Here is a 16,720-nt window from a genome sequence, read left to right on the forward strand (position 1 = left end):
ATTTGTGTTCCCTCTGGATCTTCTCCTTTGTCTTCTTGTCACCATCGGGCTTGTTCAAGTTTCTTGGGCCATCATCATCTTCATCTTCATCCATGTTCGTAAGTGAACCTCTCATCAGTGGGGATACTTTGTCAATCAACTTCCACTTGTCGCAATCTTTAAGCATATCCCAACAATGCTCTAGTTTAAAAAAACTACCTTCGGAAGCTTGAAGAAGGAGGAGCAAATGGTGAAGCCTAAAATGGGCCTGCGAAGCCCCAACCACCATGCTATAGCAGGCCGGTTCCAAAGTCGCCGCCACCCACCATCCCCATGTTGCACCTTCGCCTCCCGGGAGCCATGCCGACGACCCACCCAGCTGTCGACCTGCCATGACCCAAATCTGGGCCGAGCGGGCGCCGCTAGATCGCGCCGCCGCGCCACCCCGCTGCTAACAGCAACATCGCCGCCTAGCAGACCACCCGTCACCACGAAAGGTCACCCGGCCGCCGCGTCGGACCGTCGCCATCAAGGTGCAGCCCACAGTGCGCTCTGTCCCGCATCAGAGCGAGACCACAGGGGGAAGGACTGGGGGGCCGCCGCCCGGGCCAAGGCCGGCGACGGAAAGGGCGATGCAATCGCGAGAGCATATGCCATAATCGATCTAGTATACTTGCTCTTAGTTACTTTGCTCCAGGAGCTGTAGAGTACGTGGGGGGAGAGTAACCGCCGGCAAAGGGCCACACCACGGCTTGGACGAATGGGGAGCCGCAACCCGGCACACCAAATCAACCGTCATGGCCTCGTCAAATACACGAACTCCATCTCGCTAGTCGCTACGTCTTAGAAAAACAGGTGAAAGGAAAACCAGCCATATGCCACGGCATATCCTGTGGTTATAGCACGACTGCACGGCATATTCACACTGGTAATCTACAGAAAAGAGTACAATAAAGATCATGTAGATCCCGTTGAAATTTAAACACAGCGTCTGGGTGGTGTAGTTGGTTATCACGTTAGTCTCACACACTAAAGGTCCCCAGTTCGAACCTGGGCTCAGACATTTTTAACTCTTTTTTTTTTCGGATTTGATATATTCCACTCTTGTAGCAAACTTTGCTTCCCATTTTGAACAAAACTGTGGTAATGCTAGAGGGAACTGTGCGTTTGTTCAGGAAAATTTATTAAAACTTAAAAGTAGTGACAGAGAATTGGAGATGCGCATTATTGGACCAAAAAAGTTAAAAGAATAGCACAACTTATGCTAAGGTGGAGTACAGAAGAATTTGGTTCAGTGAAAAAGCAACTAAAGACATGCGTCAATGCCTGAGAGCAAGCTCACTTTGGAAGGGACCGACAGTGGAGGAAAAAAGGCTAGTTAGGAGGATCTCTGAACTTCTTGCAAGGGAGGAAGCCATGGAAAAAACAGCGATCGAGAGTAACCTGGCTAGCGGAAGGAGACCGTAATAAGGGGGGTTTTCATGCACATAATAGAGAACGTGCACGTGTAAATAAGATAAATGGTCTTCAGTTAGAAGATGGCAGGACCATCTCGACTCAACCAGATTTGGAGGCTGCGGCAATTGAGTTATATCAGTCTCTTTTTACTGCCCGGATAGATACAAATCCAGAGGAGATTACTGCATTTGTTGAACCAAAAGTGAATGTAGCGATGAACAAGAAGTTTGTGTGGACCCATAACTGATACAGAAGTTGAGAAAGCTTTGTTTATGATGCATCTGAACAAATCGCCAGGGTCTGATGGCGTCAAGGCCGATTTTTACATAAAACATTGGCATATTCTTAAGAGCTCGGTGTGTGAGGCTGTACAAAAGTTTTTTGAAACAGATGTAATGTCGGAGGAGGTCAATAAAACTTTTTTGGCCCTTATCCCAAAGGTGAAAAACCCACAGAACCTCACCCAATTTCGACCCATATCTCTATGCAATGTGTTGTATAAGATAGCCTCCAAGGTAGCACTCTGACTATATATGGCCTATACTAGATGAAATTATCTCTCTCCTCCAACTAAGCAAAGATATAATATTCTAATTCTTATAGCATGCTTATGTCACCTTATTGTGCTCTGAGGAGCAAAGTGCTTTTGTCCTAGGGAGGCTAATCTCGGATAATGTGCTCATGGCATATGAGTGTATACATTATTTGAAAAGAAAGAAAGGCAAGAATGGTGATTGCGCAATTAAGGATATTTTGGAGATATATAGAAGGTTTTCAGGCCAGCTTGTTAACAATATTCTTCAGTGCAAACTGTGACGATGATATGAAGGCAAGAGTACATGAAGGATCAGGTATTGCAACGGAAGCATTGATGGGAAAATACCTTGGGCTGACAACAACCCTTGGTAGATCCACGGACGATCAATTTGAAGGGATAGTTTCATCAATCAGGAAGCTATGTAAGGGATGGAATCCACAATTGTTTAATGGAGTGGACGTTAAAATATCGAAAATTATAAGAATTGGGGTCTATGTTTTATTTTGGGCTATATGAAATAACATGAATGATATCATCTTTAATGGCAAGAAATTCAACAACTTTTTGCAGATTATCTTCAAAGCGACGTCTTGGATCCGTACGTGGTCGTTACTCAGTCATGCGGACTCCAGAAAGCTTACGGATATTGGGCGCAACCGATGGAAGATGGTCACACGGGCTATCTTCAGCTGATTTAGGTGGCATGCTAATAATAGACTAGGTGTATAGGCATCGTAGTCTGCTTTTAGTGACGCCGGATATGGCAATTTGTTTTTCATTTTTAAGCTTCAAAGACTTGTGAAGCTTAGACGTTGTTCTGAACCTTTTTCAATAAGATGGCTGCATGCATCGATTGATGCAGAGACCGAAGGCTAAGTTCCTTCTTTTTAAAGAAAAACAATTGCTTAATAGTGCTGGCCGAGAGGTCTTGGTGAAATATGTTTGTCAAGCGATCCTGACCTTTTGAATGAGTTGCTTCCGGTTGTCAAAGAATATGTGTAAAAGGATAACTACCTTGCTAGCCCGGTACTGGTGGAAGAAGTGGATTGACATTGCCAGTCCGAAGAGTGAAGGAGGCATGGGATTTAGAGACATCCAAATCTTCAATCAAGCTATGCTCGCAAAACAGGATTGGAGACTCCTCACTAATACAAATTAATTATGTGCAAGTATACTGAAAGGCAAATATTTTCATGATTGTGAGTTTATGGAAGCAAGGAAGAAGAGGAACTCCTCTCATACTTGAAGGGCCATTCTGCACGGCCGAGAAGCCCTAAGGAGGGGCTGACGAAAGGGGTGGGAGGTGGCAACTCTATAAGGATTTGAAAGACCCGTGGATGCCTGAAAGTCACCACAAACGTCCACTGATCAGGCTACCAACTACAACTTTCACTCGGGTGGAGGAAGTGATTGATGAATACAATGGATGCTGGGACATGCAAAAATTACAAGCTGGTTTTGTGGAGCCAAACATATCCATGATAGCTACAATTCCAATTGGGAGATCACATGAGGATTTCTGGTCATGGTATCCAGACCGGTTTGGTAATTTTTCAGTACGATCAGCCTATAAATTGTTGATTGAGCTTAGGAGAGATATGGAATCACCCTCAAGTGCAGGCGGACCAGACAGATTATTTTGGAAGAAACTTTGGCGTCGTCAAGTACCACCAAAAGTTCAAAATTTCTGGTGGAGGGTGATCAAAGGTTTTGTTCCATCACGAGTTGTGCTATGCTCTAGACACATAGAACGTATTAATTTTTGTGATGCATGTGGACAGGAATAAGCCCTGCGTATGAAAGGTTTTGATATGGCTTGGAGGAAGCGGGTCGAATCTTTTGTACAAGAAGGCAGCGTGGGAATCAAGGTTAATGACAACATAGGTCATTATTTCCAGACGCAAAAAAGATTGAGATAGGGAGACCCAATGTCTCCCATCCTTTTCAATGTGGTCGCTGATATGCTGGCAGTTCTAATTAACGGAGCAAAGGAGGATGGCCAGGTAGGTGGGCTAATCCCACATATAGTTGATGGTGGGATGTCTATTCTACAATATGCGGACGCCACAATTATTTTCATGGAAGATGATATAGCTAAGGCAAGAAATATGAAACTAGTTTTATGCCTTTTTGAACAACTGTCCGGACTCAAAATAAATTTTAATAAGAGTGAACTATTCTGCTTTAGACGCACCAGGGAAGAACAGGATAATTATAGACAGTTTTTCGGATGTGAGTTGGGATCTTTGCCATTTCGCTACTTGGGGATCCCAATACATCACCGAAAATTATCAAACAAAGAATGGAAATGTATCGAAGATCAATTCGAAAATAAATTGAGCTGCTGAAAGGGCAAGCTCTTATATTATGGTGGGGGTGATTCTTATTAATTAAGTATTGACTAGTATGCCGATGTTCCTCCTATCCTTCTTTGAAGTACCAGTAAGGGTACGGGAAAGACTGGATTTTTATCGATCTCGTTTCTTTTGGCAAATTGATGAGAACAAAACAAAATACAGATTGGCTAAATGGAACATTATTTGTAGACCGAAGGACCAGAGGGGCTTGGGAATTGAAAACTTAGAAGTGAAAAAGAGATGCTTACTCAGGAAATGGCTATACAGATTAGCAGTTGAGCGGGATGGGGTTTGGTTGTAGTTGTTACGTAATAAATACCTGCATCTTCTACCTGGCTCCGCTAGTGACACATGGTTGCCAATGCCTTCTTCAGCTTGTTGTCCTTGAATGGTTTCTTCATCTTGTGGCTCCACGGTGTCACCACCGCCTCCACCACACCAAACTTACCGAGCTTCAGTTGAAGTAGGTTTGTGGCGCCACCAACCAAGGTGTTGTAATTGTCGTTGAATCCTAGCGGTGTGTTGTCATGGAGGACTTCAGTTCTTCCATCTGTCAGTTTGAACAGCTTTCCTTCAAAGTTGGTGAAGGTGAAGACACGTGTGTTGTCGCTGGAGACAGAAACCTTGGGGCAGCCCCACCCTTGCCTACCAATTCCACTTCAAGCCACCATGGTTGAGACTAGTTGTCCTTGGTCTTCCTAACCAGCAACACGGGCCATTGCTTTACCATCCCTATCTTTGCGGCCAATATCTTGGCATGCATAGTCAACATGAACGTCGTGGACTAGTCCGATTGAACATTCAACTTCACCAGCTCTTGAGGACTACAAATAAAAGACAAATAAACAAAAGCGAGTTATATAATTATAATTATAAAGCGATACTAACAAAAGAATGCCATTGGGCATAAAATGTTAAGATCTTTTATGGGAGAAGGGAAGGAGGTCCACAAAGTTTAGTAAAGAATGTAAAATGAGATATTAGCAGGAGTTCTATTCCAGAATAGCTCTCGGTTGAACTTAAACCAATTAAGCATCATCATATACATAAAAGCTTGAAATCAAACTATTCCATTGCATGTCGAAGGTAAGGGAAACCTATTAACCATCATTCAATAAATATCTTTCCAATAGCGGAAAGAAATTACATGGGAGTGGTAGCGATTGGCGGGACCGCGATGCCATGACAAGCATTGAAGATGATAAAGCGCATGATCTTGTCATAGGGGGCGTGTGCGAGCTCCTGAAAGGTGCACTAGTGCTCATATAGGTACCACAATGACTCCTTTTGTTATGTTGTGATCCAAATTCATATATAAGTATGAAGGCTAACTTATGAGGGAGCGGATATGCCCGAGGGGCTATGCCCCCCCCCCCCCCCCCCCACACACACACACACAACAATGTTGATCTGTATTGACCTTAATAAGTCGATCAAGCACTATAGTTTGTACCTCTTTCTGACTTTGCTTCATTAAACAAAGGGAGGGCATATGGCTAGAAGAGGCAAGGAAACTAACATGTGAGTTGAGTTATTTTCACCATCACCCAACGTTGTTAGTCCAACTTCCGTTAGAATGGTATATCTACTAAAACATTTGGACACACTTTGCTGCAACATTGGTGTTGTTGGATTTGTTAAAAAATCACTCTCTTTCGAAATATAAGGTGTATAACTTTCTTTTAAAGTCAATCCTCTTTAAACTTGATCAAATTTGTAGATAAATATAATAAAATCCATAATATCAATTTGGTGTCATTGGATTCATCATGAAATAAGTTTCCATATATTTATTTTTTAATATTGCGGATGCCAATATTCTAGGCTCTGAACTTGGTCAAAGTTAAAGAAATTTGACTTTCAGAAAAAACTAATACCCCTTATATTTTGGAACTAATGGAATATTTAGTTTGGCGGGTCGAGGAGATAATGGAGTATGTTTTCTTCTTATTTATAATTTGGTGATTTGATGGACCTTTTGCAGTGTGATTGTGTGTTATCCACTAATCAATCCATATTTATATGGGGAAATATCTACGTTGGTGGTTGCATGTAGTATACTGGTGCTATAGTATCACATGGTGCCCCTTCTTTTTCTAGGTGGTGAGGCGATGCACCGGAATTATATGTTTGTATAGGCTGGTCTGTTGCTGATTGATTTGAAAATCTTTGGCCCGATCAAAACCGTAAACAAGTCTAAAATTGAATACTTCATCAAATGAAAGAGCTTCAAAAGTAGGGAACATATTGAATTAAAAGAATAGAATGGGAGACTCCTTCAAAAATTAATGACCCGATCAAAATCGGGTGACCCAATTCTAAATTAAAGACTTCATTTAATTGTGAGGCCTAAGCATAGTGTCTAGTATAAAAGAATTGAGTGAAAGAGCTTTGAGATATTGTTGACCCGATAAAAATCGGGTGACCTAATTTCAATTGGAGACCTCAATTGATTGTGATACCTTAAAACTTAGGGAGCATAGTGTATAGTACTAGAAGTGTTGAGCGCACTTTGTTGCGCCGTTAGTGTTATTGAATTTTCATAATAGTTTTAGTCCCTTGACTTCAAAATGTTTGGTGCATTAGTTTTCTCGAAAGTCAAACCTCTTTTAAGTTTGACCAATTTTTAGAGAAATATATATATCAATATCCATAATATCAAATCAGTGTCATTAGATTCATCATGAATTCTCATATTTTTTTATTAGTATCATGGATGTCCATATTTTTGGCTCTGAACTTGATGAAAGTTAAAAAATATATATTAAAAAAAATGCACCTTAGATTTTGAAACCGATGGGGTATTTGGTTTGGCGAGTTGGCAGGGGAGTCTGATTTCACATCAGGACTTATATATGATCTGTGTGAAGAAATTTATTACTGCTGCTTCGTAGGCCGTCGAATTATATAAGCAGAAAAATAGGTGAAAGGAGAACCACAATATGCCACGGCATATTCCATCGCCAAAGGGAGGGACCAAAGCTCACGCTCTACACAAGGACAATGAGATAACTGCTAAATAAATTACTGTCAAACTAACAAACAAAACTGTCTGGGTGGTGTAGTTGGTTATCACGTTAGTCTCACACACTAAAGGTCCCCAGTTCGAACCTGGGCTCAGACATCTCTTTTTATTTTTCTCTTTTTAAAAAAATTGCACTTACAAATACTCTTACAGAAAACCTATATATTTTATCTCTTAGCAAACTTTGCTTCATTTTTTGAACAAAATTGTGGTAACACTAATATTTTGTGTTTGTTGGGAAACATTTGTTAAGAGTGGTGATGGAGATGCCCATTGGACAAAAAAAGATGTCACACAACTCATGGTAGATAATAAGTGTTTCATAAACAAAACACAACAACTCAGGTAGATAACTGTTTCGTAAACAAAACACAACAACTCATGGTAGACAACTGTTCCATACACAAAATACAGCAAGCAGAAGTTGTGAAAATACATAACTATTTTTTATTATCACGCTAATCTAATCAAAAACTCATGGCCAGTTATCACGTTAGTCTAGTAAAAAGCTCCAGTATAAATACAACTGACCATGAGGCTAATCAGACTAACTTGATAGTAACTGTTTCTGGTCAGCCTCTGCCAAAATACGCCTACTCCTGTATAAATATAGAACTAACAAGTGTTCCACACATAAAGGCATAAGGCTGGGTGGTGTATTTGCACTTACCTCTTTTTTTACTGATCCGATTTGATATACTGCACTTAATCTATTTTAGCTTCTAGCAATCATTTTTTCTTGTGAGAAACAGCTTCTCGCAAACTTTGCTTCACATTTTGAACAAATCTGTGGTGATGCTAGATGATATTGTGCATTTCTTCGAACATTTACTGAAAGTAGTGATGGAAAATTAAAGAAGCGCATTGGACCAAAAAAGTTGAAAAATACCACAACTCATGCTAAATAACTTCTACTACCAAGTTTAAATGAATTGTGTTGTGGATTCAGTTGCAAGTAATCAGCCCGACACCACCAATGTGATGACTTGTCAGATTTACAAGTCCATTGACAAAAAAATGTCTAAATAGAAGACAAAACAAGAATTATTCGCTCATATAAATAGAAGGATACAACACACATACTATTAGTATTTGGTAGTAGAAGACACCCACGGAGTGCACTACAAACCTCCAACGGTTAAGTTCAGCAAGTAGCACGCCTCACACAATCACATACATTGATTGGGCTACCATATGCTAGCACTCCAAGAATCATGCTAACTATAATACCGCTCGCTCTTACAACACCAATGATACCTATAATACTGCTCTTACAACACCAACGAATCAGCTCAGGTGGCCTAAATAATCCGGGTCGGATCACCCTCTTAACCTAAGAACGGCGCATCCGTTGCTGGAAACAGAAAAAGGCGACGTCGACTAGTTTCCATTGATGGCACCATTCGAGCTTACTAGGACTGGGGCCCCGTTCGGTGCAAGGTCCGCTTCCTCAACTTCCGACAAGAAACCGTTCTCAAAGAATGCCGAGTGGAGGGCTTGGACGCACTGCTTTGCCTCGCTGTCATTGACCACCAAGGAGATGTTCACCTGCTTATATGCACAGTTAGATACCATCGTTCCATTTGCCATGTGTAGAAAACAAAGTTCATTCTTTATTGGCAAAGGGGATATTATACCTTGGATGCCCCTTGCGAAATCATCTGAACGTTAACACCATTTCTGCGTAGAACATTGAAAGCCTGCCATACAGCATTGAATGTAAACGATAAGTTCCAAAATGATCAACTGAAGCACTTCAAAAGTTTGATGAGAATTCTAATGCATTATCACATCATGCATTATGTTAGGAGAAAGTTTAAGCTGCTAAGAGTACCATGTGTAGTCATACCTTCTCAAGAATCAAAGACGATCTCTGTACATTCCCTATCAGGGAGATGATTGATCTGTGCTGTAGGAGATGAACAACTGCAATCTTTTCAAGCTCTTCAACTACATGATCAAGCTCCTGACAATCATCACAACAAAATAATGAACATGAGCATATATAAAAAACAGTATTGTTGGCCGAGAACTGAACATAAAAGTGGAATAAGTTCCCAAGTTTTTACCTGCTGGATCAATTCACGACTCCAAAGTTTTGATGGATCCAATGTTAATGATATGCTGACTTCACTAGTAGCCACAGAATCAACAGAGATACCCAAATCTTCAAATATTGAGAAGACCTGCGCAAAAACAATACAGTAAAAAAACAAGTATACCTATAGGAAAAAGGAGACACAAGATGCAGAGAAAACTTGCACAGAAAGTCAAAAAGGGCGTACAATAAAAGAACGCATATAGCTATAAGGAAAGATAGCCACAAGACTGTTCTTATTTACCTTTGCTAGAAAGCCATATTGTCCGAGCATCCTTGTGCTCACTATATCCAGCATGGTAATATTTGATTTCAATACAATGCTGGTTAATATGCTCTGCAAAATAATGTACAATCAGGGACCAGTAGCAATTATACATGGAAGAATCAAAATATACTGATACAGTCATGTAACAAACCTTGCGCATATCTCTTGTTTTAGTGATCACAGTACCAGGTGCATGACGGTTATATGAGTTCTTCACTCGAACTGGGATACCACCTTCCCTAGCTGGTCGCATTGATTGGGGATGCAAAACCTAATAGTTGGTAGAATTATTTATGCAAGAGTTATATAATAGTAGAACAAATATTTTGAAATAACCTAGTAAGTATCACAAGTAACTCCACAGACACATATAACAAAGAGAAGTTATCAATGCTGATAAGGTCCCTGCCTGCACAACCAAACCCCTGAACCACAAAGCTAACTAATATTGAAATGCCGAGAATTGAGAATAAACATATTGAAATGCAACAGGCAAACTTTCACTATTCAGTCAACAAGTAATAAACAATGAATACCTGTGCGCCAAAATAAGCAAGTTCAGCTGCCTCATCAAAAGTCAAGTAGGGTACTGGTACCGCGTTTGCATAAATATTTGGATCACACGTTAATACACCGTCTACATCCTTCCAAACCTGTTGCAGATTTAAAAAACTAAGTTATAGCCCACAGCACAGCAAAATATAGCATATGCACTACACAACTCCACCACCCATTATCCGTAACTTTTGGATGCAGCTCAGAATCTGGAGTTTCAGTACCACCCAACCTTTCACCAGGTAATTCAAATATATCACTAAGATATAACACAAACCTGGATTTCTCTTAACCCCAAGGCTTTGCCAATGGTTGTAGCAGTCAAGTCACTGCCGCCCCTTCCTAACGTTGTGACCGCACATGATTTCCATCCCTGTTATTTCTACGGACCATTATAAGCACAAACAACGCAAAATGCTCTTGCGCATGAATTACATAACATTACTGACCTTCCCAAGGAAACCAGTCACTATAGGAATAGCAGGGTCATCAATCCAATCTCCATGTAGCCTCTTTGCAACAGCAGGATAAGTTGCTTCGAGAATATCGGCATTTGTGAAATCGTCAGTGGTTATAAAGCCAAGATCAAAAGCATCATACTGCAACCAAGAAAAATAATAGTTAAGAGATTGTTGGAATGAAATATCACTGTTATTCATGGAACATGTCTAATTATAGGTAGTGGTAATTCATTACATATTCCAAGCCAATGGCACATAGTTGTGGGCTAAAGCAACTTTCGTCCACAATATAGGCATCCACAAGCACTAGGGCATAGCCAGGAGGTTCAACTGCAGTAGTTTATAGAAGAACAGATTTAACACTCAGTCATACGCTGCAAATATGAGATGCAAACTTCCCACCTTCCTCAACGCCCTCGTACTTGGATACACCCCCAGGAAGCTGACTACTTTCCATAGTTTGGATAGCCAAGTGGCGGATAGGCATACTACAGTTTTTTTTGCAACCAAGCTGTGAGCTATCATCATGTCTACTATCAGCATACTGCATGTGCTGGACACAGCACAGCAAGTTCACCTCACTCGTTGCATGGCTGGGACCTTTTGGCAGTTCATGGAACCAATGTTGCCATATCACGGTACAATTAATCAACTTGATGCAATTAGTTTCATCAGTCAACTAGAAGCATAAGCAAAAGAATATATACAAGGAAAGACTCACTAGACTGTCAACAATATTCCTATAACCTATTCAGTTTTCCATTTTAGCGAGATACTAATAACCCCTTCTGGAAATATTCTGTCTAATTGCGTTACTTTCAAAAGGACCAAACATTTAAGCTGCAAAACAAAGTTGTAACCAAACTACTACTCCCTCCGTCCGGAAATACTTGTCCTAGAAATTGATATAATGGATGTATCTATAACTAAAATAAGTCTAGATACATTCATCTTTAGGACAAGTATTTCCGGACGGAGGGAGTACATTGTTGCTTGCTAGAATAGAAGTATGTACCTGTCGTGCCTTCTTCCCAAGTTTATTTAAATATGCAGAAAATATTCTTGTAGACATGCATTCACCAAACGAAACAAGGTAATCTCGTGTCCTAAGAGTCAGCTCTTTCATCATAGCAACACCCTTGAGCAGTTGCTCCAATTCGTCCAAAAAACCTGTTGATTGAACAGTGAGAATGTGTTGTTTTATAGTACTACAGAAGACACTTTCATGAAAGACAAAATTAATGCTAAGTGCTGAATTAGCCCAAAAGATGCAAGGCAACAAATAATGGCTAAATGCTAAAGAATCAACGACCACAGCTTGTGCTGGTGTTACGAATAAGAATCCAGCATACCACACTTCAGATTGTCTGAATTTTGATGTGTTGGGTAACACATCAACTATGGGACTTTCAGGAACATTTCACTTGTTCTATATCTCCCACATTACTCATGAAGGGGTATGTGCGTCAACTGAAATCTGTATGACAAACTTGATGTGTTTACATTAATTTAATGTTTTATGCTGGTTCTCGAAGATAAAAATTCTATCTTAACAAGACCTTGCTCCACAGGAAAATATGTGATGCAATGTGAGACTGATTGAACATCATTAGTAGAGCACTATTTCGTTCAGCTGTACATTGACGTCAATGTATTAAATAATGTCATTCGATGTGTGTGTGTGTGTGTGTGGGGGGGGGGGGGGGGGGGGGGGGGGGGTTAAGCCAACTATGGTGTAAGCACAAATCTATAGAATACAAAAGCTGTCCCTATTAAATATAGAAAAAAAAGGCTGAAAAGGATGTGAATGGATGACAATGACCTCCGGGCTTCTCGCGATCATACATAATTTAAAGGGAAAATAGGTGTATCTATGTTCATTTACAACCGGCCATCGAAAATGGTAGCACACTAGGACAGCAGAAAAAAGAGGGTAGTTTGTGTAGCTAAAGGAGAAAAGAGAGATGTCCCCATCAGGATAAGAGAGCAGGCTCAAGAAGACCGGACCCTTACTTATTCTACATAAAAAACTTGGTGTCGATTGGTTCCCACTTCATCATATGCAAAAAATGCAGACACAGCCTGTGGTATTAATAGATCCTTCTATGGCTTTTTAATAAAAAACTAAGGTACGGTCTGTATATTTTGGGCCACCAGGACCTCAAAAAATGGGAAACATTCTGCTGGCACTTAAAATATAATATGTATTCACTGGCTTAAGAATTTAAATTGTCAGCGCTAACTCCATGTTGTGAAATTGGGTAATTCTACGATCCCAAAGTAGTAAGAATATTTGCAGAGCTTTCAGAACAGGGAGATGGTCACCCTTTATCGAAACTAAGATAAACAGAAAGATGTACACAGAGATTGTGTGCAAGGACACAAATAGGAAAAGGACGCTGAAGGGGGAAATCAGTTGCAAGCCAAAACAGAAGTCTTACTTAATCTGAATCTGAAAACACACAGACTTCAACAGCTACTTTATGGAATTACTGATGAACCGCAAGTGGCGAAAGGCCGGTTTACTTGCTTATCATTCGGTGGGTGGATCTCTAACTAGGGAAGAGAAAGGCATGATTTCGAGAATTCTATGTTAGTTTTGCAGAACAAGTATTGACTTCGAACCAATAACTGGAAAGGGGAAAGCAACAGTGGCATACCTGAAACAATGGAGCTATCTAGTCCAAGCTCATCAATGGTCCTGAGCAGAGCAGAGCAGAGCAGAGCAAAGCAACGAACCCTCAGGATATGCACACTGCAAACCAGGCTAGAAGCAACAGGGGATCGCAAGATTACAAAATTAAGGCGCACCTAAGATGGAGCTCCTTGATGACGGCCAGCTCGTCGATTTCCGACGCCTTGGGGGCGCCGCAGCTCACCGCCTTCTCTCCGGCCTAACAACCAAGCAAATTCAGCACGGAACGGAGCTACCAAAAAAAGATGGAAACTTCCCACGGAGCGGGAATTGGCGGCGGCAGTACCAGGAGGAGGTTGTTGGTGGTCTTGCCCATGGCGGAGAGGACGACGACGGGCGTCTCCTCGGGGAAGCTGAGGATGAGGTCAGCCACCTCCCGCATCCGCGTGGCCGACGCCAGCGACGACCCGCCGAACTTCATCACGACGGTGAACCCCGCCGCGGCCGCAACCCCATCCGCCGCCTCGCCCTTCTTGAGCGTGGCCGCCGCCGCGGCCGCCCCGCCCTGGCAGCGGAGCACCAGCCCGCTCCGCGCGCAGCATTGCCCTCCCGGCCTGGCAGCCGCGCACAACGAGGCCCTCTCCCTCCCGAGCCTGGAGGCGGCCGCCGGAGAGTCCCGCGCGACCGCCGCGAGGCGCAGCGCGGCCGCCATCTGTCACCCGCGCGGGATCCGGATCCCTCCTCTCCTCGGCGGTCCTCCCTTCTCTTCCTGGCCTCGCCGGAGAGGAAGAAGAGTGGCGGCGAGGAGAGGAGAGGAGTGGCGGCGATGGTGGGTGGGGATGGAGGGAGGGACGGAGGGTTTATATAGCGGGAGGGGGAACGGACGGCGGGGAGGTGGTCTGCGCGGGGAACGGACGGCGGAGATCAACCGTGGGCTGGTGGGAGGGGGGCCAAGTGGAAAAATGGCTTGGCGCCTCCTCGTCACCGCGGCCGGACGCAGAAACTCGTGGACGCCGCGGTTCGGGCTGGCCGGGCCCGCGTGGAAGCGACCGGGACAGTGGGGTGGGTCCTATGCGCGTCCACGGCTTGCGACCTCACGTCAATGACTACACGATAAAAGATACTACCTATGATATGGTATACATTGATTGGCTCATTGGTTGTTTGGTTATAAGAGATTTTGTGTCATCTCTTTGATGAAAAAGTAGGGGGTGAGGTTAATTGGTCTAATTCTAGTGGCGAGGGGTTGTGTCGAGGCTCGACAATGGTTGCGGTTTCTTCTTGACGAGACGACAGTGGTTGGCCAGTGGTGTTAACGTGTTTCTTTGGATAGTGACGTGGTTTGCATGATTTCTCTAGCTTGAACACATAATTAAAGAATCATTATTTGTAGACGATCTATAAATGCGACAACATTTTCTAGAGCTTGGCGTAGCTGTCTAGTACTCGACCAACGTGGCAGTTAAAATTTTGGGCTTACTTCCACACTAGCAAGCTAATTTTAAACACATCAAACCAACGGACCCAAAAACCCAGTGATTTATTGTGTGGTAAAAATACTTCCTCGACGGGAAAAGACAGTTTCCAGTTCTTCAATATAATGGGTTCCGACTCTAATAGAAATTCAGGATGGATAAAGTCAGCTCATAGAAAAATATTACTCGTAGTTGGTTGCCGTTGTATTGACTTGTTATGGACTAGAGGAAGGTAAAAACAAAACAACTCTTGCACTCATAGGAAAATGACAAGTGTGCAACCACTCACACTACACTACATTAAGTTTTTATTTTTTGAAGCAATGTTCCTCCCAGTCAATCTTCGTTAAATAAAACACCTAATGTGACGAAATAGAAAAAAATCCACCAATAGTTAGCCAAGCTAGAAGCTAGAGAAGCAGCACTATCCAACAAATTGACGTAGCACTCACCTCCACTCAAGATGGATTTGGTAACTTTTACAAAGTTTCTTTTTGCGTATGCCAACTGATTCTATATATACTACCCTACCATGTAAATCTTTTTATAGGATGTTTGGTTGCCTATGTTCCTTTTCCACACCATGATTAAATTAACCTTCTTGTGGGTATACTCCCACTGTGAAAGTTATGTGGTATGTTCAAACAATCAACAAGTAGAGAAGTGAAGTGGTGGTTCTAAGCTAACGTTTGGCATCCATGGACAAAATGATCACTTGTTTTCTATCAGCACCACTTTCTGTAAACCATGCAACACACGCAGGGCACAATCCATCCCTCATATAAGTGATGGACATAGTGAATTTTTGTGGGTTTTAAATCCTAAGTTGTGGCAATGTTGTGTTCACGACTAAATTACGACATATGTCAAAGACTACATGATACGTTGATTGGTACAATGGATGTTTGATTAGCAGACTTTACGGCTTGTCTCAAAAATTTAGGAAGCAAAGTTAATTGGCCTAGTCCCTCCTCTTCCTAGCGAGAGAAGAAGAAGTGCGAGGAGATGAGTGACGGCAATGAATAGGGGCAGACACGTGTTGGGGATGGAGTTACGGGAGGGTTTATATAGTGTGAGGGGAAACGGACAACAAGCGGTGGGGTTGGCTTGCGTAGGGAGTAGATGGCGGGGATGACCGCGGCCGATGGGAGGGATTCAGGTAAAGCTTGACCACACCTCATCACTGCGACGGGGACGCATGAACGTAAGGCCGTGAGCCAATGGATGCCTTGGCTTACATCGAAAAGACCGTGCCAATATTGTGTTCTTTTTTTTCTTGACTTACAACCTTTCGTCAATGGCTATATGGTACAATGATTGTCTCACGGGTTGTTTGATCATAATAGATTTTATGTTGTATGAAAAAAGTAGAAAGCAAAGTGAATTGGTCAAATTCTACTGGTCAAGGATCGCGTCAGCACTCAATAACTATTAGGGTTTCTTTAACAAGATAACAATGGATGTTTAGTGATGTCATTCTGTTTCCTTTGGTAGTGACATGGTTTGCATGGCTTCTCTAGCTTGACAAATTATTGGTGGTCAACTTTTTGGATGATAAAACATAATTACTATGACCTTGCACGGTGCAAATATTGGTAAAAATAGATAAGTTGTGTGCTTGTTACCGGGAGAGTCGCAAGATAGCGTGAATTCTCATTCGTCAAAAGATTCTGCATTTGTCTTCCAAAGGCTCTAAATCTAGCAGAAATGGAGTAGTTGTGCGATAAAAGGGTTATTGCTTGCTCCCATAGAATTGAGGATGATTGTCTGCCAACAATACAATAAGTGCAATGCACATCTATTTTTAGAGTTTGCCAAAACAATCTGGTATTTGATCAACTGAAAGCCGATTTTGCAGACTAGCATAAACA

General features: G+C 42.1%; 1 protein-coding gene and 2 non-coding genes across 3 annotated transcripts; 2 read left to right on the top strand and 1 right to left on the bottom strand.

Annotated features, from left to right (window-relative positions):
- Positions 1-968: 968 nt before the first annotated feature.
- TRNAV-CAC lies at positions 969-1,042 on the top strand. Its single transcript has one exon. It is a non-coding gene; the product is annotated as a tRNA-Val (tRNA).
- Positions 1,043-7,382: 6,340 nt separating this feature from the next.
- Positions 7,383-7,456, top strand: TRNAV-CAC. The gene has a single exon. It is a non-coding gene; the product is annotated as a tRNA-Val (tRNA).
- Positions 7,457-8,392: 936 nt separating this feature from the next.
- LOC123395090 (aspartokinase 1, chloroplastic-like) lies at positions 8,393-14,189 on the bottom strand. The gene is made up of 13 exons (XM_045090022.1): positions 13,721-14,189; positions 13,551-13,633; positions 13,400-13,440; positions 11,755-11,909; positions 10,728-10,877; positions 10,556-10,651; positions 10,260-10,376; positions 9,875-9,994; positions 9,700-9,792; positions 9,427-9,543; positions 9,207-9,323; positions 8,995-9,057; positions 8,393-8,905 (listed from the first exon to the last, which is right to left on the bottom strand). The coding sequence occupies exons 1-13, from the start codon at positions 14,084-14,086 to the stop codon at positions 8,738-8,740; spliced, it is 1,686 nt and encodes a 561-aa protein (XP_044945957.1). The 5' UTR covers positions 14,087-14,189; the 3' UTR covers positions 8,393-8,737.
- Positions 14,190-16,720: the final 2,531 nt, after the last annotated feature.

The sequence above is a fragment of the Hordeum vulgare genome, chromosome 5H (genome assembly GCF_904849725.1).
Source record: "Hordeum vulgare subsp. vulgare chromosome 5H, MorexV3_pseudomolecules_assembly, whole genome shotgun sequence".
Classification (NCBI taxonomy): Eukaryota; Viridiplantae; Streptophyta; class Magnoliopsida; order Poales; family Poaceae; genus Hordeum; species Hordeum vulgare.